This window comes from Hippoglossus hippoglossus, chromosome 21, assembly GCF_009819705.1.
Source record: "Hippoglossus hippoglossus isolate fHipHip1 chromosome 21, fHipHip1.pri, whole genome shotgun sequence".
Classification (NCBI taxonomy): Eukaryota; Metazoa; Chordata; class Actinopteri; order Pleuronectiformes; family Pleuronectidae; genus Hippoglossus; species Hippoglossus hippoglossus.
This window is the reverse complement of record NC_047171.1, coordinates 24,274,867-24,299,509: the sequence shown is the minus strand read 5'-3', so window position 1 is coordinate 24,299,509 and position 24,643 is coordinate 24,274,867. Positions and strand designations below refer to the sequence as shown.

Genomic DNA, 24,643 nt, shown 5'->3' with positions numbered 1-24,643 from the left:
GTCTATGAAAGTGTGTTTTAAGAAGAGCCTTAAATGAGGTAATACATTTCACCATTCCTGATCTCCTCAGGCAGGTTGTTCCAAAGTCTGGGGCATGAATGGCAAATGCTGTCACCTTGTATACAAGGGGTTGTATAGAGGTTGGTTGTATAACATACAGGAACATACAAACATACAAGCCAGGGGTGTTGTAAAATATAAATATAAATCATATAAATATCCTGTAAAGTTTAAATATATTAAAAGTTTTAACAGCCTTTTTGTTAGATTATTTGGAAATTAAGTTTACATATCGTAAAAAAATAAAAAGGGTCTTTTATGCATTTATGGATGAAAATGGGGGGCTTAAAAAACCAAATATCCCATTTTTCCAAAATAGTGAAAAGTCTTCATAAATATGGTCAATAATAAACTTACATACGTCCTTCCAGTATTGGTGTGGGAGCAATGCCAAAAAAGGTGCAAGACTGTTTCTGGATGCTCATCACAGAAAGAGCAGTTTGCAGGTAATTGATTTGCATCTGTCAAGAAAAATGTTGTGTCATCCACCAGTTGACTAATGATAACATCCCTACCTGCTATGGAGAAAATGAAAAATATGTTCTATTGAATCAAAGGCCTTATAAAAGTTTAGAAAGAGGACAAAACTATCTTAAGATACCAGTTCAGAATAATTAAGTATGTCCAAGTCTAACATTATTAAAAATATATATATTTCTCATAAAGCGTAACTGAGTCTAATCAATGATTGTGTCAAGGACCGCTTTAAGTCAACAAGGCAATCATTTTATAATCTTTATCAAGTAGAGAAATAGGTCTTCAATTATCGATAAAATTCACATCTTTTTTTGGTTTGGGAATCAATGTAATCAACCCTTGAGTGAGGCTGGGAGGAAGAACATTATTTTCTATACGAAATATATATATATATATGAAAATACCTGCAACAGAAATGGGGTTAGCTTGCTTGAAAATGTTTTGTAAAATTCTGCAGTTAAGCCATCTGTTCCCAGAGATAAATTATTCTTAAATTGGGTTATAGAGTCAGCAATTTCCTGGCATCCAAGAGGGGTGTGGCAGTAATTTGTTATCAATTTAATGACTAAATTTCAACTCCTTTACTGAGTTAAGAAATGAAGATTTAGCTTCCTCGTATTGTATTTTGAATCTTACTGTTACTGTAGAAATTACAACAGAAGTTTGAAATAAGCTTGGCATTATCAGTGATGACGCCATCAAAATAAAACTGAAGTATAGTTATTTTTCGTAAATATGTTTCTCAAGCCTGAAGAAATTTGAAGAGTTTTGCTCCTCCAGCCATCTCTTCCTGGATCTTACAAAGGCTCCCTCTGCCTTTCCTCAATATAATTCATCTAGTTTATTCTGAGGGTCCAATAGATTCAACCTGTCCTCCTCTGAGACGTCCTCTGGGGGCTTTAGATAAAATGAGGTAATTTCTAATGAACACAATTTCTTCCTCAGCTCTTCTAGACTAAGCAACACAGCTCCCATACCTTCTTAAAAATGTACTTGTCTTAAACTTAAACAGCTCCCAGTTAGTGCAATATGACTTCTTTGTCTTAGCCTTGTCCCAAAATCGAGTAATTAATACATTTATTTCTACTTTAACTGATTTGGGTTCCAATAAGGAGTAATTTAGTTTCCAGTAGGGTTTATCAAAAGTAACATAAGACTCATGACTAAACCAAATTTCATCACACCATTGTGATTTCCCAAAGTTGACATCAGAAGATGTAGAATGAGTTCTTGGTTGTTCAGCAAATAAGAACAAGGCTTTTCATTTACAATTCTGCCTCAAACCCCTGGTATTAAGAGAAACTATAGACAAAGACAACATTAATAAAGAACAAGAGAAAAAGTGAGCAGTAAGTTCAGTTGAAAAGAAGAGTGCAGCAACATAGGGGAACCATGCTCTGCATCATTTAAAGAAAATACCAGTATAATTAACATAAACATGTGACAATCCAAATGAAAGTTCAGCCTCATTGGCCTTAAATTTGACCCATAATAACATTAATTATTTAGCATAATAAATAAGAGCTAAATAAATAAATGTAACAGAGTCTTGTTTGGCCTATAGTATAAATATGAATCTAGTACAAAACATAGACACAAAAGGAGAGAAGACCCTTAAAGGAAATAGTGTTATTCAGTGTTATTTACCATCTGTTTAACTAAATGGGCAAAACTGTTATTAAGGAGGGAGGCGAGCTTCAGATCCGTGGATGAAGTGAAAGATGTTCCGATCTGACGTTCTACACTCCTGTCCGATAGGTGGCGGTGATGCACCTATAAGCTAGTTTGCCAACCACCAATCAAATCAAAAGAAGAAGAAGAAGTGCGAGCTATTGTCGCGTGCTACCAACAACATGACAGCGGTGGGTTTCTGTGGAAAGTGGTTTATTTCCACCTGCGACAAGAAACTCGTTGCAGTTCACACTAAACAGAACAGGTTAGAACCATTTTGAAAGCGTCTTATATCATGTATGACCTCAGGCAGATGTGTGACGTTGTGGTCACTGGTCCGGACCGGACCGCAGTTTTAGCTAGCTGTCAGTCTTTGACTAACGTTTGACTTGTTACTGCGAGTTGCAAACTGTTATTTTTCCGTAAATGTTTGAAAAGTGTGAGACGACATAGCAACTGAGTGACACAGTTTGGTCTTCATCGCAGGATCATCATCGTTACCACCATTAGCATGATGTCACGTGTGATGCCGTCTTGAGCTACAAAGTGATGGTCGTAGTTGTGACCGTAATCATAGTTACAAAAGGTAGAAAGTGCTGTCCTCCGCGTGTTAAAGTACTGTAGCTAGATTTCAGTCTCATATTAGTCACATAAGTCTATAAGGTAGTATATGACTTGTGTTGATATCAAAGCTAGTGTGGTTGATTACAAGATTCATCTGTAGTGCCAACTCAAAACTTTCATTTCCTACGAGAAACCAGAGCTATCATTATAGACTTAGTGTAAACACAAGCTATTGAACAAGAACTTTGTCTAAATTAAGGACAAAAGTCTTAAATGACAAAGGAATGATTTACATAACAAATGACATAACCCTAATGGTGCCAACGATTGGTTACTTAGTGATATGTCAAGAAACAAATATTCTATGTCTGTTTTGACTTTTTCAGTCTTAAACACCACACATTCTCTGCTGAATTGCTTTCAGCCCTAGCAATGCAATTTTAAAGGCCCCATATTTGACACCTTTCCGGGATTTAATTTGAGGTATTGGTACCCCTAAGGTGATATATCAGTGGTTTAAAGTCGAAAAAACCGCTGCAATGTGTATTTCCACCTCCTCTCTTCTGTGGAAGTACGAAACGTGATGTTTCGATAACATATTTCTTAGAATGGACTGACTGAAAAAGTCTGCGAAGTGACTGTTTTCATACTTTGAGGGTCCCTACTGACCTCTTAAAGTAATTACGGATAGTAAAAGCCCAGAAAATGTATTTTACACAATATGGGCCCTTTTAATATAGTAAACTACACACACTTGGGATTTGAACTGTTGATCTGACCATTTCCCCAAATTTTAAAATGATTTTAAAAAACTTTCAGGTTACTGGACAATGAAATAAAGCCCTCATGATTGGAGTATAAGTAATCCAGATTGATGTGACAAATGTTAAAATGTGTTCAAAAAGGCTTTAAGATTTAGTCTTTGAAAACAGCCCACTCAAAGATATTAGGGTTGCTGAGAGAAAAATAAATTTCTACCAAACTGCATTATATATAATTATTATGGGCCGTAACACCTGAGGTATGAGCTCCTATGCAGCATTTTCCTTTTTTAAAATAAGTATATGGAAGCAGTATTTCACATTGAATTGGTATATGGGAAATACAACTTTGAGGCTATGAAGTTAGACTGAACTGAGTGTATATCAAACTACTGTATCTGCTCTTCTCTACTTTATCGCAGAGAACCATTCGTTTTTGACTGCAGCACTGCTGAGAAGAGGCCAAAGAATACAAAGAATGACAACAGGTAAAAACAAGAAGATGGTGATGGGTTGTTAAGTAAATGTTAAGCATCTATCCTTTGCTAAGAAAAATAATGCATACAAAAAGAAAGGGATTACTCTAAATTTAATAAAAGAAACAAACCAAAAACAAAACAGGTCAAATACATAGTTTTCTGGTCTCAATAATAGGATTATGGAAATATTAACAGAGTGTAATTTAAATATATCCATGTATAACAGCTGTGGCTTGTGTTCTCTGTCATCAGTGATGATGGTGCCTCAGAGGAAATGGGAAGTGACACAGTCCTTGCGTTCACAGTGTCTCCCTCTGGAAATCTGGTGGCACTGACTGATGACACCAAGAGACTAGTTTTATTTCACTGTGAGCCTTCATGGCAGTGTATCAGCATCAGGTACAACTTAAAACTCACTCTTGTACTGTACAGGTAATGATGCAGGATGTGCAATGGCAGATCTATTAATAATAGCAGATCTATTAATAATAGCTATGTGTGACTTACACAGATGGGTGGCAAGGAGGTGCACGACCCTTGTGTTCAGCAAGGCTGAGGATGAGCTGCTGGTGGCTGATAAATCAGGAGACGTGTACTCCTTCTCAGTGGTGGAACCGCAGAGGGACGGTGAGCTGAAGATGGGACACCTGTCCATGTTGCTAGCTATAGTAAGGAACACTAAGCTGCATAAACACTGGGCAAATAGCACCATCACAAGTGTAGTCTAGAGAATTGTTAACAGTGTGTGTCATTATGTGCAAGTGCACAATTACAGCTAATTAGTCACTCAGACTTTTTTGACAAACATCTCACCACACAGTTGTCTTACATAGCTACATCATATGTCCTTTCATAGCAGATATAGTTACAGTGACTAGATGTTCCGGTTTTTCTAACCCTAACCATATTGTCTCAATGTCAAGCTGGGTGTCCCGAGTCCCAACAAATACATGTGAATTGTCTTGTTTTTTACCACAATTAAAATATGAATTATGATATTATATATATTTTTTAGCATGTATGATGTTTATCATGTTTCAGTACTGATCGGTCTGTATGTGTGTCAATCAATAAGTGTTTTTGTCAAGGCTGTTGCTAGTTTGAGTCATAGGCAAGTATCATGGTCTTTGACACTGGCAGCTGTTTCAAGCAGAACTCCTATTGTGCTCAAGCGCATACATGTGCACATGCATTGGGTGTAGTACGCTTAGGGACCCAGTTTTGGGGGATGAAAATTTGATCAACACAGAGACACTGAAGGTGTCAAATTCTTGAAACAAAACGTTACATACACCATATTGTCCGACCACATCTGAAATCAAACTGGGTGTGAAATTGCCTTAATCAGCAATAATCCAAAAGAACAACCTACCAGTTGCATAATCAGATTGCAAAGTAATGCATTGTTCTCGAATCCATGCACTGCAAATTTGTGAGTATTTTACCGCCAACTGATTATGTATGTATGTATGTATGTATGTATGTATGTATGTATGTATGTGTCAAAATATACAATTATTTGTGTTTTTGCTTTAAAATAGGGGGAAGTGGAAGTGATGTCTGTAGAGCTAGGTGACTTTTACCTTGATGTTTTTTACAGCTTTATAACAACTTGACAAAAACATGTACGAAAATACCTAGGTTTGAATGATATTCTGCATGTGGTGCAGGAGGAGCAGCAGAGGGAACAGAGAGAACAGCTGATTTTAAAATGTGTTTCAATTCAATCACTGATGCATTAATGACCATTGTGGGAGCAACGGTTTCCTCTGCTTCTCACAGCCACACTTAGTCTTTGCAAACCGAAATGACTTATGTGTGCATTTGCATAAAGAGCGGAAAGTGAGATTTGATGGCAAGTTTGGACAGTGGATCAGTTTTAAGTATTGCAGAGCAGAACAGTACAAATAGAACCACCCACTCTTAGTGTGCCTTTAAGGTCCCGTCTTACACCTGCTGTAAAAAGTGAACATGATGGGAGTTCTCCCAACAGTTTATGCCTAGAGCAGTATAACTAAGGGAATGGCTCAGGGCTCATATCAGCCAGCCCTAACTATTGGCTTTTTCAAAAGGAGCGCTTTAATTCAACCTTAAATGTATAGAGTGTGTCTGCCTCCTGAACCCAGACTGGGAGCTGGTTCCTGGTTGTGCTCTGAGCTCTCTGAGAAATTTAACGATACAGGTCTGTTTAGTACTCTTGCTAAGTTCCAGTTCACTTAACCCTTCTGTTGTCTTTCAGACTATGTCACCAGATGACAAATACATCATCACAGCTGACCGTGATGAGAAGATCAGAGTGAGCCACTTCAGGTGTCCATACAACATCCAGTCCTTCTGCCTGGGACATCAACAGTGAGTAAATTACCCTAAAGGAGGAAAATCACCAAGTTCTTGAACACTCCATTTAATATAATACAGTGGTTCCAAAATGGTGTGATTATGAGAGAAATGTACACTTTTATCATTGCAATACTACTATACTACTGCAGGGCTCCAGAGTGTGACTGTTATGGTAGTTTTCTGGAAGCTGGTGAAAGGAGAACTCAGGCAGCAGCTAATGACTTATGCAGAAGGTTTTAATGTAGACTTGATGCATCAAGGAGAACAGAAGGTGGAACAATATACAAACACTAACAGAGTAACATGAGCAATTGTGACCCCCAAGTCTCAAGATGTCTCCCACAGCATCCCCATCTATCTTCCTCTACGTCACCCATTCCAACAGCACATCCATGAATGGCTAGAATTGCTGTCACTCTCTATGTTACATGTAGGTGTTTGCTTCCTATTGGATAGTTAAGCCTTAATATGCATTTCTAAATCACATTGTGTCCTTACGTCTTGCCACCGTGTCAGAGATTATTTTATCGCCCAGCCGTAGGTGGGCAATACCATAAACTTCGGGATAACAAAGGAATCAACAACAAGAGAGCAGTTTTTCTTGTTTTATTCAACACCTGCAGCAGGACACTCTCCAGTCAACAACAAGAAGTTCCTCACTGAGAGGCACCTGTTGAACATACATCACTTCTCTTGACATGCTTACCTTGTGTGGCACTTGGCAAAGTTAAAAGTGGACATGAACAGGAGACAGGTGTTCATGACAAGATTATGTGTTTAGAGTGAACAGCTCTTTTCCTCTATGCGCAGGTAACAACATAGAAGAGAGAAACTGAAACAGATCCCTTCATATCGATCCTATTGCCGCCACAATCGATTGTCACAAGGAGTTCAGAGTATTGGTAGTATCAACATTTTGGGATTGATTTGCCCATCCCTAACAGAATCTTATAATATATAAGATACATACAGTATATTGTGTGCATTTTTTTAACTACGTTCACTACAGTACTGAAGTATACAAAGCATAGAGTAGTCACTTGTTCTTTACAAATGACTGACAAACACACAGGATGATAACACGATAATGGAAGGGGATACTAATTACTGCTGCACGATATCAGGAATTCAATTCAATATTTGTAAAGCGCCAAATCATAATATACATTATCTCAAGGCACTTTACATAGAAGGTTAAGACCTTAAACATTATAGGGGAAACCCCACAATGAGTAAGCACTTTGGTGACTGTGGAGAGAAAAAACATAATTATTAACTGGAAGAAACCTAGAGCAGAGAAAAATGGAGAGGAGAGATGGGTGGAAGAGAGAGAGATAGGGGGGAGAGAGACCAGGAACAGTTGTGCACCATCCGGTTTCAGCTCTGACTAGTTATAATGAAAACAAAAAGAGTGTAAAGATGTTATTAATGATAGCAACAACAATTCCTATAATAGTAGTAATAATAATTGTTGTTGTCTGAATCCTGCAGCTCTGGAGTCAGAGATACCTGCACGATATATTGTGCTGCTCTAATACTAATGCACTCAAGATACAAAAAAATGATTGTACACAACATTACATTGAAAAAGTTAGTAAAATGTCAAAAGAATATTTAAGCAACACAAACATTAAGAAGAGGGTGCTTTAGAATAAAAATCACTCCAAAGGACTTCTGGTCTGGTCTACACGATACTATAGAGGGAAAAAGACACAACAAGCAACATAGAGATAATATAAAGCTAATAATATAGCTAATGAAATAAAATATTTATTATCATCAACTATATCCAGTTAGTTTTTATAGTGTAAGGTTTGACTATTTAAAAATAATTTATGTAAGCTATTTTATTTAGTTGCCTTATTATGGAAGGTTAGTCAGTCAATTTTTGTTTCCTGTCATAAGCAGTGTATCTGTTTGGGACCTTTATTGTGAAGGGTCACTGCCGGAGGTTGTTCTGTTTTGGGAGCTAAGTGTTGACTAGTTGTAAAAAATGTAACGGTCATAGTGTCCTGGTTCAAGCACACACTCTTCATGTCCTTATTATACTATTACCTTGCAGTATAGGTGAATAAAACTCTTGGCTACATTTTTAATGGTTAATAATAAGTGAGAAAGGGGGGGGGGGGGGTGTCAGCCGCTCCTTTGGAGCTGGCCAGAAACTGAAGGTAAACAAGGATTTGTCCACCTGCTGTGTTTGGCCAGCATTGGTGGAAATAAGGCTGTTACATCAGTTCCCTCTTCTCAAGTTACGTTTCAGTGGCTAGCACACACAAAACGTGACTCAGAGAGATTTCACTGCACGGCGCACACACAAATAACGTGACTTGCAAGATACAGGACACCGTAGTTGGATATCGTAGTTTTTACAATTCTTACGCTTATGAAACCGTGACGTTATGAAACTGTGGTTATCGTAAAATCGGTTAATCCCAACATCCCTACTCAGGGAAACACGGTTCTGGTTAGCTGCCGTCTGGCTGGTCCATATTTTTGGTTTGGTTTGGGGTATTGTTGAGAACAGACTGCCCCCTGGGCTGAGGGTCAGTCAATCCCCAGTGGGAGAGAGGGGGAGTGGTTTGAGAGGATAGAAGGAGTGGAGGGAGGGAAGGTGAGAGGAGAGGTGTTGGCTATATATTTATTACGATTATTCTTAAACATGACTCCTGATTGAACAGATGTGACGGAGAATAAGCTCTTGTCAAAAGCTGCCGCTGAAATACTTCTGGTCATTCTCATTTAGGTATGGAGGACCAAAAGTGCCAAAATTAAATATGAATGAAAAAACAAAATATGATATAAATAAATAGGTAAATGTAACAGCCCCTGGCTGGCAAACTGATGCGTCACGGCTCTTTATTCAACATTTCTCCATGGCACCGTAAAACTAGAAAGACAACAAGTACAACATAATCATTTAATAAAAGACAAATACAACCATTAAAATACCTAAACATCAGCTAAACAAAGAAATAACCACGTGAGACAAGTTTGACGGGTTAATGTGACATAGCGACTCTCATTCCGCGCTACCTGTAGCAAAGGGAATAAAAAACCTGCTTCCTACCTCATTCCGCTCGGCGAGGGGTGTTAAACCAGGATTAATACGTCCGTAAGATAGGGAATCGCCGTACAGCTGGCGTCCTGTCGTTTCTGCTGCTGCCATCCTCAAGACGCAGCTGCACGGCAGGTGTTTTATATCAGGACCGGAAGCGAGGGATTCTGTGTATTTATTATGTCGGTCCGCTCCGTGAAGGCTACAGGCATTTACGCGAGGTGAGTCGCTACGTTTAAAAGGACAACAAATTACTAACTTAAATAACACGATACATACTTGAACATAAAGAACAAAATAAACCCAACCCAAATAATAAATGAAACAATCAGTCAGTTACAGTAAATGTCAAAAATAAATACCCTTTGCTTGACGAAAGCCAGACAAGGTCTGTGTGAGACTCCAGTCTCTCTGTAAACCTTCACTCCGGCACACATATTGCATATGGAAATGATAGGAAAACAAATTATACAACAAATAAAACTACACAGAAACTGTGTGTGCTCCCAGACTCCTCAGAATGGGACCACACATTCACACCTTCACACTCCTGCTGACCTGCACTCACTTTATATCATAAAGACCAACACTCATCTTAAGTTATTAGGAGATGATCAGTACATGAAGTTTACTAACTGTTTGTTGAGGCTGCATTTAAACATGATGAAAAATGAGTCGTCAACATTTTGAGCCAGGTGTTAAAGTGACCGTAGCAATCCAGATTCATGATCTGACACCATCAATTAATAACTAAATATGTGATCGTAAGTTTGTCATCTAAATCATAAGTACAGAATAGCCAATTTCAGAATAATATATGACAGGATTCTCAGTTCACAACAGCAACAAATCCTCCGTATTATTCAGGTGAGAGGTGGAGCAGCCGAGTGCAGCAGGCAGGAGGTGACGTATTAACTCCGTTGCAGAGATCACATGATTTTTCTCAACAACACCGGTGTCTGCTCTTATCGCCAAAAACTCTCTTGAGTGTGTCATCGCTTTTTCACTGGAAAATATATTGAATTTCATTGAGTTTTCTTCATTTTTGTGTCTGTCGCGCGTTAGAATCATCAATCCTCGCCACTTGCTCACGGGGCAGTCAGCGAGGGTTCCCCTGCTGTTTTCGCACATCTGATTCTCCTGGATTTCTGAGGACATTATACTAGGAGGCTAGGCAGAGAAAGTCCACAGATACTCCCGAGCTTTACTTTTCCCGATCCAAACATGTAAGAAAAGACCCACATTAACACTGTAACTGGACATAGTGGAGCTGTGCATGGCTCCCTGGTGTCTTCCCCGGACTTGGTGGTGCTGTGACCAGGCTGTGCGCCTTCTCCCGGCTGTGGAGCCGTCTGTGGTCTCTGCGTCCATAGCCAGGGACTGTTTATGTTAATTTATCGCAAGTCATATCGTCATCGCGATATTAAACAACGTTATCGATATCGCATGATTTCCTAATATCGTACACCCCTAATATATATATAGTAGATTGTTTTGTGTGCATGCTCACTACAGTTTTTTGTTAATTTTTTTCATTAGTGTTGATGTTTTTTTTACCTATTTTCTCTCAGGTTTGTCAGTGCCTTGCTGGTCCCATCAGCTCAACCCCACTGTCTGCTGTCTGGATCAGGGGTTAGTTACATCAACACACACATGCATTTTGCTCTGTGGTTGAACTGCGATAAATGATGTTCCATGTGCCATGCATTCCAATCTGCATTTCAATATATTTGGCCAATCAGATGGAGCCCTGCTGCTCTAGATGATAAATTAAAGATATAAATATCATTGACAAGATTTTCTGTCATTGAATCATTGTTGGAAGAAGAGCAAAAAATCAACAACAAAATCAATCATTTTTAAGTTACTTTTTAATTTTGGCAAGGCAAAGCCATGTAAACAATGAAAATTTCAAGACATGGTGCTTAATAAGACAAGAGGTTGTACTGTGGACAAGTTACATGCAGCAAAAATCAACAGGTGAAAACTTTGACTGTATATCATCAAAGTTAACTCAGAGTGTTCATCAGGTACAATTTTAAAAACCAGTGGATTTTCAGCGTAATGTGACGTGTTTTTGTGACTGTCAGGACGGGACTGTGAAGCTGTGGGAGTATGAGTCTGGCCTTAGGCTGCAAAGCTGGGACCTCAAAGAACTTGAAGAGACACCAAGCTCTAAAGATGACAAAGAGAAGGTAACCACGACATGATTGCACTACAACACTGCAAAAACAATACACACTAAGAATGCAGAAAAGACTATATAAAAGTATGAATTGACTGAGTATGAATTGGTTAGCATGTTGGTATGCTAACTGCTAAAACAATCTACCCTTGAAAATCAATGTTAAGTACAGACTGTATATGTGTTAAGGATTAGCAGCTCTGTTTGGCTGTCTTTAAAGGGATAGTTAAGCCAGAAATTAAAAGTGACTCATTATCTACTCACAACTATGCTGATGAAGGGGTGGGTGAAGTGTTTGAGTCCACAAAACACCTGTGAGTCCACAGCCAAATCCAATACAATTGAAGTAAATGGTGACCACTTCTCCAAAAGTAAAAAAACAACAGAAAAAAAATGCAATGCCTCCATACTGTTCCTGTGGTGTCACCCAAGATCAAAACGATTACATTTACACCATGTTTTCAGCCTAAATGCCTACTCTGAACCACACGCGAACGTGGATCCGTAGGAGGATAACAGCGGACAGTGGATGACACCACAGGAGCAGTGTTGTTATAAACATAGTCCATGATCAGCTGACACCACAATCACGATCCACAATCCACCATCACATAATGTGACCCTACTGCCTGGTTGTCCACTCTCTCTCTCTCTCTCTGAGATGGCAGCTGAATATACTTTCAAGGTAGATGCACATCTGCCGGCATCCAACAATGACTGCAGGAAACGAAGAACAGCAGCCCCCAAGCAACTCCCCGGGACCTCACTGTGTGTGCTGCACCCCTGGGGAAAAAAGTTTCCACCGATTAGCGTAGAGTGACCTGGTGGAAAAGCCTGTGAACTTTGGATGCCCAATATGCCCATCCAGCAGAGCGAGAAGGTCTGGCCGCCTCACATTAAGCAGTTTCAGAAGCACTTGAAACCATGGTCTGCCCGACCAGTTTGGGGCTACTAGTAGTAGCTTGTGGCCCCCTTCTTGGACCCTGTCCAGTGTTGCCCGAATGAGTGGGATTGGAGGAAAGTAATACAGGAGGCAGATTGACCAAGTGTGCTCCAAGGCATCCTTCCCCAGAGGACTGGTGCTCTCCCTCAGAGAGTACCAGAGGGGAGAACTAACCACCAGTGTCACAAACGCTGCCTGGCCTGGTGTGCAGTGTACAGGCGGAGGCTGGAGGCTGCTCTACACTGCTGTGCAGCTGGCCCAAGCATCTGACCCGGAACCACTGGCAGCGCATGGTGGGTGCAACGACATGGTTCCGACATGTGCCAGCCATCACTAGTATGATGGGAGAGCAATTTAGGGTCTGGCCAACACCTCTGAAGCTCTTCAATATAGGGCTTCCAAGGAGGGACTGAAAAGGCAGAGGGCTGTGGTGCCTTCTTGAAAAAAGCACTTCGGGGAGCTGCTGCAACAGGAGCTTCATCTAGCCGCAATTTCCTCACATTCTTAGGCGGTTCACGCATCACCGTGCTACGCCTGTGTCCTTTGCCTACAGCAGGCGGCAGCTCAGTATCCCCACCAATCTCTGCCAGTCTTGCCATTCTTACTGCTAGTGGCATAAACCTACAATTTAGACACACCTGGCCTGAGGTGTTCAACACCAGGCAGGAAGATCACTGATCATGGCCATCCTCCGCTTGAAGAGGGGGCCATACTGGAATTACAGACATGTTGTGATGATCAGAAAACTATTATCACATTACTGTCTTTGCCTGCCTGGCACTCCTCCATGTTAACACCCCCACTCACACCCATATCACTGTCAGAATACAATTCATAGTAAAATCCACACCAGCAATCCAGCCACAATCAAATCATAACAACTCAACTACGCGTGCTGTGCTCAGGCAATGGACTAGTCAGTCCATTGCCTGAGCACAGCAGCTCTTTTTGTGTGTGGGTCTGTGAAGTAGTCCAGCTGCCTTGCCCTCGAAATCATCATCCATTCGTGTAGTGATTCCAACCTGGGTAGAGCATCTGTGGTGTTGGTCCCTGGACGACGAATCTCTGGAGGATTGTGTATTTCCTTGTGTGGAGCGTCAAAGAGTCCCAGGAGTTGCAGAGGGGGGCAGGGTAAAGCCTGACCAACTACTGACCGACAGTACTGTGAGTCAACACTGACTATGTACACTCCTCAAAAAGGTTAACACTTAATCATCCCAATAAAACACCAAGTCAGTTAAACTTCAGGGATATCAATCTGTCCATTTAGGAAACACAAGTGATTGTGAATAAATTTCACCTGCTTTGGTGCAGAAAGTCTACACATCTTCCGCCGCAGACTAAAGACACATCTCCCTGACCTAAATCCAATTGAGCACCTATGGGACGTTAAGTTTTGGTGTGTCCGACGCCACCAAGTACCGCCGCAGACATTCCAGGAGCTCACTGATGCCCTGATCCAGGTCTGGCAGAGGCCATACACACTACTGAGTAACATTATTAGTTGCTGTGACAAAATTCATCAGCTGGATCAGCCTGTGATTTAAAATGTTTACTTAGATTTTCGGTGTGGTTTTGAATCCAGCCCACAATGGGTTGATGATTTAGGTTTCCATTGAAAGTTGTTACATCATTTTGTTCTCAACAAATTATACAATATACATCAGTAAAGATTTTCTACTTGAATAATTGGTACACACACATAATATCTCCGTCGCACGCTACATGTGGTTGTTTGAATTCCTCAAGCTCGGGTCCTTGAGTGTTTGAGGGTTCTGCGCAGTGTTTTAGCTGTTCCCTTGGACTGTGCTCTTCTGGATAGAGGCTTCAGATGTTGTACCTGCGATCGGCTGGAGCAACTCACCCAGTTTGGGGGTCAGAGCCCCTAGTTACCAGAGTGATCACATTGGATTTCACCCTCTACATCTGTTCTAGTTCTGTCCCATAGGGACTTGGGTACATCTAATCCATACTCTGCACAGATGTTCCTGTTCCCTATCCCAGTTACTTGGTTGTACTCAGTGAACGCCATCCCTGCCTGCATCTTACACTCTGCTACTATGTGCTGGACTGTCACAGGGGCATCTTTGCATAGCCTGCACCTTGGGTCTTGTCTACTGTGGTAGAACATGGTCTCTATGAATCTTGTGCTTATGGCCTGGTTTATAAGGTTCCTGCTGTCTGAGGTATTCACAAAGCAGCTCGTCAGATTGGGCCATCTTCCTGATGTAGTCCTGGATTTCCTTGTTTCATCCTGGATAGTGGCTCTCGTGCTCTTCAGCCTCCCTCCTTTCTCTCAGTGTACAGCCTCAGGTTGCTAGACTTGGGTGAAACCCACCATGCATTGTGAGGAGCTTCCTTGTTTTGAAATTAGTGGCGTCTATCTCCTCCTTTGGCTAGGTAATTACACCAGCTAGGTATCTGAGGACTGGCTGTGTTAATGGCTCAGACCTTGTTCTTTCCATTCAGCTGATTTTTCAGCACTTCCCTAACTGTAGATCTTTTTGAACTTTTCAGGGGTAAACAGTGTTGTAGCCAAGGTGACCCCTTCTTCAGACATAATAAAACAGAAAAAAACACAACATGCCTTCATACTGCGCGTGAGGTGTCATCAAAGGGTCCGCAAGCCCCGACATTCATATTCGATTCGAAACAGCATCATTTACACCATGTTATAAAGTTGCAGTGTGTAGAATTTAGTAACATAAAGTGATGATATCTAAAGATCAGCTTGAGGGAATGTCTTCAAATTTGGTACAAATGTTCACTTGGACTCAAAGATGAACGATTACATTTCAGTGTTAATAGGCCATAGTGACCTTATTTGTTTGCTTCACTCCAGAGTTTATGAGACTGCATTTAAACATCATGAAAAATTGCTCTTCAATATTTTGTGCTCGGTACAACATGAGACTAGATGCTCACAGTCAGGACCATCGATTTAATAACTAACCACATGATCGTAAGTTTGTCATCTAAATCATCCCAATAAAAAATGGAACAAATGAACGTGAACTTGTTCATTTTAATCTGCATGAACTTAACTTTGAACTAGTTAATTTTAAGTGTGAACTGGCACAACACTGAGTATAACTATATATAAAACTTCATAAGCTGTGCTATCAAATATGTTTTGCGGCTCCAGACGAATTTAATTTGGTGTAAGAGGGGGCAAAATGGCTCTTTTGATAGTAAAGGTTGCCGACTCCTGGTCTAGATAATTAACGGGAAACACTGCTTTGACATGGCAAGATAGAACATTAGCTGTCTGTATTAACTGATGTTTGATGGGAAATGAGGAATGGTACCTGGTTTAGAAAATACAGCTACTCCAATACAAATGAATTTACCTCGTTGATCTTTCTGTTTCTGTCGTCATAGTTCCCATCTCATCTTAAAGGCATAGTTCTCCCAAAATTTCTTAGGGTGAACTATCCCCTATGGCATCAGGTACCGAAAATTGGCTCCGATTGATTTAACGTGAATCGATACCCAATTCAGTTGGTACCCTTAAAAGTACTGAGTTCGGTACCCAACCCTAGTCTATCAAATGTTAATTATCTTAAACTTAAACTTACCAACAGGAACATGAATTTAAAATAACATAGTTAAAAGCTGTCAGCATTTATTGTCATTTGATCCACATTCTGTTTGTCTTATTTTCCAGAGCCCAACTGTGTGTCGTATCACCAGCTCCCCTGATGGATGTCTCATTGCTGTGCAGTGTGAAAGGTGAGTCTAACTGTTAATTGGTCCTTTGGTTTTTTTTTTCATGTCAAATCATCCGACTTTTGGACCACACAGTCAGAGACATTGATGAGATAAGTTCAGAATTCTAATAAAGAACCGTGGATTGGAGTTGAGCTCGGTCGAAGATTAGTGTGCTCTCTGCTCCATTGCAAATCAAAAGCCTGGACCGTCTGCTGTCCCAATTGGTCCCACTCAAGCCCCAAGCTGACACTTGGCAAAAACATGTTTTTTTCTTTAACCATGTGTATTCATCTCTGAAAGAAACATGGAAGGACTCTGAAGTATTAAAGATTAATTTCCACATACATTCTCATGTTTGTATGAGCTACTCCATTCATAATATAAAAAACATGCTATTCTTCATATCCATTGTTGCTCAAATATGGTACAAAATCATTAGAAATGTGTATTTGGATAAAATAAAGATTGGTATCTCATTTGTGCAAAAAAAGTGGGTTTACCCTCTCTTGTTTTTCTGTTCTCCACAGTAGGAAAGTGTGTATCTGAGGTTTCTTGTGAAAGGTTCTTCTTCAGTCACTTTGTGAACTAGATTCATGTTGTTTCTCACAGTGTTTGCCTTATAATGTGTTCATCTAAGTTTACTCTATCCTTTTCAGCATCACTGTGTTATTGAAGCTGTTTTTATCTTTTGTATGACAGCAACACCTCTTCCCAGGCTATAGAGCTGATTCTTAAATCAGTCTGCAGAGAAACTGGCTAATCAGTGAAATCATCAATTACTCAATCTTCCACAATCAGAATTGGCCTCTAAATTACAGATAGATCCACTCCGAGACCAGTTGATCACTAATGTTTCTTATGTGTCCCCAGAGTATCTGCAGTTCAGTTTTTCACCCTGGACCTGGTGGGTAAAGAGAAGCTTATGCCACATAGTCGGCTGTCCTTGCCACACTGTCCCCTCGACATGACCTTTGACTCAGAGAAACGGCTCTGGGTGCTGATGGAGTCAAATGATGCACCACTCCAAATCTTCTCACACAGACAAGGCTCCTGGGAGGTACAGTTCGATAAATGTACACACATTTAGACATTGACCTAAGTTGATATTATTAATGTTGGCTGCTTTATGCACAAAATCCACAGAAGGATTTTCAAATTATTACAGATGTTCACTACTGATCAATGGTTTGGAGCACTTGTCTTTCCAAGTTTTACAGAGATTTACATGGTGTAATGTCGCAATGGTTTTGAAATAAGCATTGAACAAAGGAATGCTAACTATGGTGGAAAGCATACATTTTTACCAATTTTTAATAACTGAAAAGGGCTATGGGTAACATTTTTGGAAAACTACAAAATAATTTGGTTACCTAGATAGTTTACTGCTGACCTTCGTACTATTTAAAGGTGACTGTGTGTGTGTGTGTGTGTGTGTGTGTGTGTGTGTGTGTGTGTGTGTGTGTGTGTGTGTGTGTGTGTGTGTGTGTGTGTGTGTGTTTCAACAAATCTTTTTGAAGATGGTGAATATCCCTTGTACGTTTGAAGGTCTTCTGCACATTTTAAGTTACCAACTACCATTAGATGTTAGTAGGTGTTAGCGTCCACCAGTGGATGTTAGGGACATAACTTCAGTTGTGCACCTTAGAGTCGTCGGGGGTTTGGGCCTTGTAATCAATCATACAGGCCGAATCAGACCTGGGTGCATGTCCCTAGCATCTTGGGGCCCAGTTGGGATCTTTCTGCAGTGAGAGAATATCAGGTCTGGTCTTAGGGTGTTAGTGACAATATGTGATGGGACGGTAAGCCACTGGCCCACTTCCACCAACATCTCCCAGTCTCAGACTTGCTCCAACTGACCACTCCTTGTCACTTTGGCCTAATACCCCGACTGATGTGGACACCTACAATAGTCGACGTTCCGCTCACAAGAGTTGAGAACATGGAGCGAATGATCAAACTCCTATGTGAGAACGTGGTTAGGAGTACCAAGATGTCTGAGCAACATCGGCCTGTATGTACACGGTATCCAAACATTAGCATGTGTGCTGCTCCGCCTACACTCTGAGCCGTGTGCATCAACCTAACCTGACGTAGCTGTGACACTATTCCAGCCACGTGATTGGTTCGGCGCGGGGCTATTCTCATTATCATTGGCTGTTCCTGTTGTCTGTCAAAACATGGATGGAATGAGTTCTAGCGACGTTATATCGACCATGTCTTAAATTTCTATCGAGGAATGTTATACTATAATTATTATTGCTATCGTTTTATCGCCCCGGCCCTAGGTCCAAAACGCTTTTTTGTAAGTCTGGCCATGATACATATGCTTACCGAGTTTCATACATGTCTGTGAAACATGCCGTTGGGGCTGCTTTGTTGACATTTTGTAGGGATCGTTATTGAGCCATTTTGCCACACCTATATGCAAGACCATATTGGAAGTAAATGTTATTCATTTCTGACGTGTGCATGTTTAGCCCCCCAAAAATGCAATCAATTGTAAAACTAAACATCAACTTTTGGCACGTAGCCACGGCAACAGCATTAACGATAACACACAAGATTCATGAACCTATCATTGACCATGTCTAAATGTGGCTGGATGTGGTCAACCTGCTATGAGGAGTACATTTCAGTATAAAAGATGTAATTTCTTGTTGCCAGTAGGTGGCCCTATTACTATGTCAGATTATTGGTATGTAGATGTGTTCAGGCCAGGATGCTTATCAAACGTGAAGTTTGGTGCAGGTTGGATAAAGTGCACTGAAGTTACAACTTCCTGTTCCATGGCAAAACATTGAAATTCGATGCCATGCCACGAACACACCCTCTGACAAAAACTCAAAAAGAGCACAACTTTTTATCATCAAGGTGTTTAGATTGCACCGGCCAAATTTAAAGTCAATGTTATTAATCCTCTTGGAGAACTTCGTAAAGTTTTTTCGCCAAAAAACACTCAATCATAAATGGCTGACTTCCTGTTGGGTTTGGAATAGGGGTCCCCTTGACTTTTTTGTACATCTGGGCATGATACATATGCCCAACAATTTTCATACATTTTGGTAAAACGTACCACAGTGGCTGCACTTTAGGGGGCGCAATCGTGTCAATTGGGCACGCCCATGCTTGAAAACCTTTTCACACACAAATATGTTGCACATCTGAATTTTGTGCAAAAGTTTCAGCTAAAGTTACACATGTTTAGTCCGTCAAATATGCAATTCATTGGGAGGAGAAAACATAATTAGGAAACCAACTCAAACACTGAAAAATTTGAATTCACTCATCTTCTTCAGATGTAATAAAACAGAAAAAAAAACATAACATGCCTCCATACTGCTCCTGTAGTGTCATCCATGTGTCCAGAAGACCAGACATTAAAATTCGACTCAAAACAGCGTCATTTTCACCGTGTTTTAAGCCTAAAAGTCCACTACCGGTAGTAGCGATGCTAACGCATACCCTTGGGTCAGAGCTTGTGTGCAGTGTGTGCAGTTGAAGTCGTGAACGTGGCTCTGAGGAGGATATCAGAGGACATTTAGGCTAAAATCATGGTGTAAATGACGCAGTTTCGAGTCAAATTTTAATGTCAGGGCTTACGGACACTTTGATGACACCACACGAGCAGTATGGAGGCTTTTTTTTTTCAGTTTTATTACGTCTGAAGAGGGAGTCACCAGTTACTTCAACTGTATTGGATTTGGCTGTAACACTGTTTACCCGAGACTCCAAAAGTGTTTTGTTGATTCAAACACTTCACCCACCCCTCCATCGGCATAGTGCTGAGTAAATAATGAGTCAATTTACATTTTTTGGTGAACTATCCCTTTAAGTCACATAGTTCGCATCTGATTTGGCATTATCTTAAATTCTGACAGATTTGCTCCCGAAAGTATTCACTTGCTCTACAAGAATTGGATGGATGTCTCTGTGTACTGATATCTTCTTGATCATAGATGTTCTATGGGCTCTGATCTTTGACCTAGCCACTCAAAAACAGTTTGGTGTAGTTCACATGTTCTAATTATAATTCCATCCTGTTTGCACTGGTTCTCAATGACCTGTGTGCTCTCCTGCTTCATCTAGTGTGATCCTGAGAGCCCTGAACTCCACAGAGTCACTGAAGCCTTCATGCCACATTGGGAAACAATTGAAGGTGAGTCCTGAAATATACACACACACACACACACACACACACACACACACACACACACACACACACACACACACACACACACACACACACACACACACCCACACACACACACCACCGCGTTTTGGCTTGTCAGTGCATCTTAAGTGTCTGCGCTCTTATTCTCATCCCACTTGTACCCTCTATACAGAAATAACTGTGAGGTCATGTGACATGTATCATGTATCGCATGCCAACTCACCCTAAGCATCTTGAGCTGCTTACACAGACTACATACAGAACATTTCGGTTCATGATGATCTGCTTCATCAGTGCAACATCTGAAATGATCTAATGAACGCAGCATGTCAAACTGTGGATCACTCAATGTTGACTTAGGGACTTGGAAAACTGTCTCTGGCTCAACCTGCTGTGGTTCTCCTCCCACCTCAACTACAACTATGTCACAAAGGGCTGTACTCTGCACACAATTCACCATTTGATATATACTTGTGTTTTGGGGACATTTATTTTGTACACATTAAACAGTTTAAGTTTGGCCATAAATCTGCCCTTGAAATATATGGCTCAAAAATGACAATGTTACATAAGAAAAAGATATCGTCTACATATCAATTATGCTCCATCATTATTTCATAAAGGCTATAAACTGCTATTACCCTAAATATAGCATACAAATTGTCTATTTTTCAGGTTCATGTGAACAGAGATCTGGAACCAGAATACATTAGATCACCACAAACAGCATGACATAGTACAGCACATGTATCTGAGCAAAGCTTCTGTCCCTCTTTAGCTTGTGTAGTAGCTTTAGAAATGGCAGGGGAAAGTGGATTAGGCATGTCAGCCCATTACTTTAGTCCAGGTTAAAAAAATGTCAAATGCTATGAGAACGATTGCCATGCAGTGGTTTACAGACCACTGTTTCATAGATGGTGGCCATACACTCTCATTCTATTTAAATGTAGGTTGTTTTAATGTATATTTTTAACTCCGTAGAACTTATTTTATACCTGTGATATACACTTATGCAAATTGGTGCATGAAAGTATGCATGAAATGTACAAGACCTGACCCTTGTTTTCCGAACGTGTGTGTGTGTGTATATATATGTATTTATATATATATGTATGTAGGTATGTACAGTATATATATATATATATATACACACTACCGTTCAAAAGTTTGGGGTCACTTAGAAATGTCCTTATTTTTCAAAGAAAAGCACAGTTTTTTTCAATGAAGATAACATTAAATTAATCAGAAATACACTCTATACATTGTTAATGTGGTAAATGACTATTCTAGGTGGAAACGTCTGGTTTTTAATGAAATATCTACATAGGTGTATCGAGGCCCATTTCCAGCAACTATCACTCCAGTGTTCTAATGGTACATTGTGTTTGCTAATCGCCTTAGAAGACTAATGGATGATTAGAAAACCCTTGAAAACCCTTGTGCAATTATGTTAGCACAGCTGAAAACTGTTTTGCTGGTGAGAGAAGCTATAAAACTGGCCTTCCTTTGAGCTAGTTGAGTATCTGGAGCATCACATTTGTGGGTTCGATTATACTCTCAAAATGGCCAGAAAAAGAGAACTTTCATGTGAAACTCGCCAGTCTATTCTTGTTCTTAGAAATGAAGGCTATTCCATGAGAGAAATTGCGAAGAAACTGAAAATGTCCTACAACGGTGTGTACTACTCCCTTCAGAGAACAGCACAAACGGGCTCTAACCAGAGTAGAAAGAGAAGTGGGAGGCCCCGGTGCACAACTCAGCAAGAAGACAAGTATATTAGAGTCTCTAGTTTGAGAAATAGACGCCCCACAGGTCCTCAACTGGCAGCTTCTTTAAATGGTACCCGCAAAACGCCAGTGTCAACGTCTACAGTGAAGAGGCGACTCCGGGATGCTGGCCTTCTAGGCAGAGTGGCAAAGAAAAAGCCATATCTGAGACTGGCCAATAAAAAGAAAAGATTGATATGGGCAAAAGAACACAGACATTGGACAGAGGAAGATTGGAAAAAAGTGTTATGGACAGACGAATCAAAGTTTGAGGTGTTTGGATCACACAGAAGAACATTTGTGAGACGCAGAACAGGTGAAAAGATGCTGGAAGAGTGCCTGACGCCATCTGTCAAGCATGGTGGAGGTAATGTGATGGTCTGGGGCTGCTTTGGTGCTGGTAAAGTGGGAGATTTGTACAAGGTAAAAGGGATTTTAAATAAGGAAGGCTATCACTCCATTTTGCAACGCCATGCCATACCCTGTGGACAGCGCTTGATTGGAGCCAATTTCCTCCTACAACAGGACAATGACCCAAAGCACACCTCCAAATTATGCAAGAACTATTTAGGGAAGAAGCAGGCAGCTGGTATGCTGTCTGTAATGGAGTGGCCAGCGCAGTCACCAGATCTCAACCCCATTGAGCTGTTGTGGGAGCAGCTTGACCGTATGGTATGCAAGAAGTGCCCATCAAGCCAATCCAACTTGTGGGAGGTGCTTCAGGAAGCGGGGGGTGACATTTCTACAGATTACCTCAACAAATTAACAGCTAGAATGCCAAAGGTCTGCAATGCTGTAATTGCTGCAAATGGAGCATTCTTTGACGAAAGCAAAGTTTGAAGAACAAAATTAATATTTCAAATAAAAATCATTATTTCTAACCTTGTCAATGTCTTGACTATATTTTCTATTCATTTTGCAACTCATTTGATAAATAAAAGTGTGAGTTTTCATGGAAAACACAAAATTGTCTGGGTGACCCCAAACTTTTGAACGGTAGTGTGTGTATATATATATATATATATATAAATCCAGTATAACCTGGTGTTTGCCAGTTCATCCGAGCTAACTTGGCTCATCAACAGCAGTTGAAGGTTTTTTTCATACATTCTGAAGTTACCTTAAACTGCAGTGCACTCTCAATTGTTCTGGTGATGGTCACTAAGCATCAGAAGCAACTGCCCTGCTAACACACACAAACACGTGTATATATGACATTTTCTTTTCTTGTGGGACTTTTAAGAGAACATTTGGATTACACTGTATTACCCTAACCCTTTAAAATGTGTGTAGCTGTGGTTCTTGTCACTAACTTTCTTACTGTTCTCTTACACAACAGCCTCCACCAGGACCACCAACCGGTTCGAGCATCTGTACAAAATGAGTTTTGACAATGTGACGGTATATCTACAGAAGAAGCAGCAGAGACTGGAGGACCAGCAGCTGAAGAGGACGATAACACAGAAGACTAACAACAAGAGGGCCAAGAAGGTCACATCAGGAGCTGTAAATCAATGATCCTACTAATCAACAGCACTATTATTTCCTTTGTTTGATTCTTGAATGAATCTAAGTTGAATGTGTGCATTGATGAACCGCATTGAAAGTGTGTATTTTGCCACATTGCCTGTGTAAATTGATTTTTCAAAATAAACATTTTTGACATTTAACTGTGGCCTCTGTTTCTGCCTTCATCATTGCTTGTGAGTGTGCACCTCTCCCCACATTCACTGCTGCTCTTCACTCTCTACTTTGACTTTATTAACTATGTAAATTGCATTTAGATAATGTATGTTGTCATTTGGCACAATACAGTTAAACTTTGCCACATTTTTATACCTCCACGCCAGCGTCAGGCGAGCCAGAGGTATTATATGGGTTGCCTGTTCTTCTATTCTTTTGTCTCATGCTTGTGAACGCAATATCTCAGAAAACTTTTATGGATTTGAAATTACATCTACAACACATTGGGCCTCATGCAAGAACCGTTTGTAAGAACAGATTTGTTAAGTAATGTGTATGAGTGATTTAAGACCACATTTACAAATTTTGTTTTGAATTTTCTTTCAGGTAAGAACACAATTTATGATACTTGATAAGATGTCACTGTTTCAGATCATTTAGCCCAAATTCCCTAATTTCTCCAGGTGACTGAGGTTATGGTGTCCATGGCTCATGACACCTCTAGTCCGCCAGACAAGAAGGAAGGCAACGTGAGTCATATGTGCACTTATGCCATGGTAGAGCGCACAGTTGGTGTGTGAAGGCCGGGTTGGTGGCTACTCTACTGTACATGCCAAAGAATGGTAAATGGTCAGTATTTATACAGCGCTTTTCTAGTCTTGATCTACACACTACTGTAACCATTGATTTGTTTGAAAACTGTCAACACTTAAATTAGTAAAGTCTTTCTTCATAGCTGCGCATTCATTCATAAGCTTGTCTCTTGCTCGCACGCAC

At 40.4% G+C, this 24,643-nt stretch overlaps 1 protein-coding gene across 2 annotated transcripts; it reads left to right on the top strand.

The window, feature by feature from the left end:
* Positions 1-2,340: 2,340 nt before the first annotated feature.
* On the top strand, positions 2,341-23,854 carry wdr4 (WD repeat domain 4). Of its 2 annotated transcripts, none has more exons than XM_034573398.1 (11): positions 2,341-2,473; positions 3,956-4,021; positions 4,265-4,411; positions 4,524-4,680; positions 6,252-6,364; positions 10,979-11,039; positions 11,498-11,602; positions 16,203-16,267; positions 17,117-17,303; positions 20,333-20,402; positions 23,523-23,854. In XM_034573398.1, the coding sequence occupies exons 1-11, from the start codon at positions 2,391-2,393 to the stop codon at positions 23,699-23,701; spliced, it is 1,233 nt and encodes a 410-aa protein (XP_034429289.1). In that variant the 5' UTR covers positions 2,341-2,390; the 3' UTR covers positions 23,702-23,854. The 2 variants fall into 2 exon arrangements, with proteins under 2 accessions (XP_034429289.1, XP_034429290.1); XM_034573399.1 differs by having other exon boundaries at positions 2,417-2,473; positions 4,318-4,411.
* The last annotated feature ends 789 nt before the right edge of the window (positions 23,855-24,643 follow it).

What these genes read in the sequence shown, in the direction of transcription:
- wdr4 (XM_034573398.1), top strand. Translation starts at nt 2,391, where the DNA reads ATGACAGCGGTGGGTTTCTGTGGAAAGTGGTTTATTTCCACCTGCGAC. An exon ending in AATACAAAGAATGACAACAG is followed by an intron (nt 4,022 to 4,264) that starts GTAAAAACAAGA and finishes CTCTGTCATCAG; the next exon opens with TGATGATGGTGCCTCAGAGG. An exon ending in CTAAAGATGACAAAGAGAAG is followed by an intron (nt 11,603 to 16,202) that starts GTAACCACGACA and finishes CTTATTTTCCAG; the next exon opens with AGCCCAACTGTGTGTCGTAT.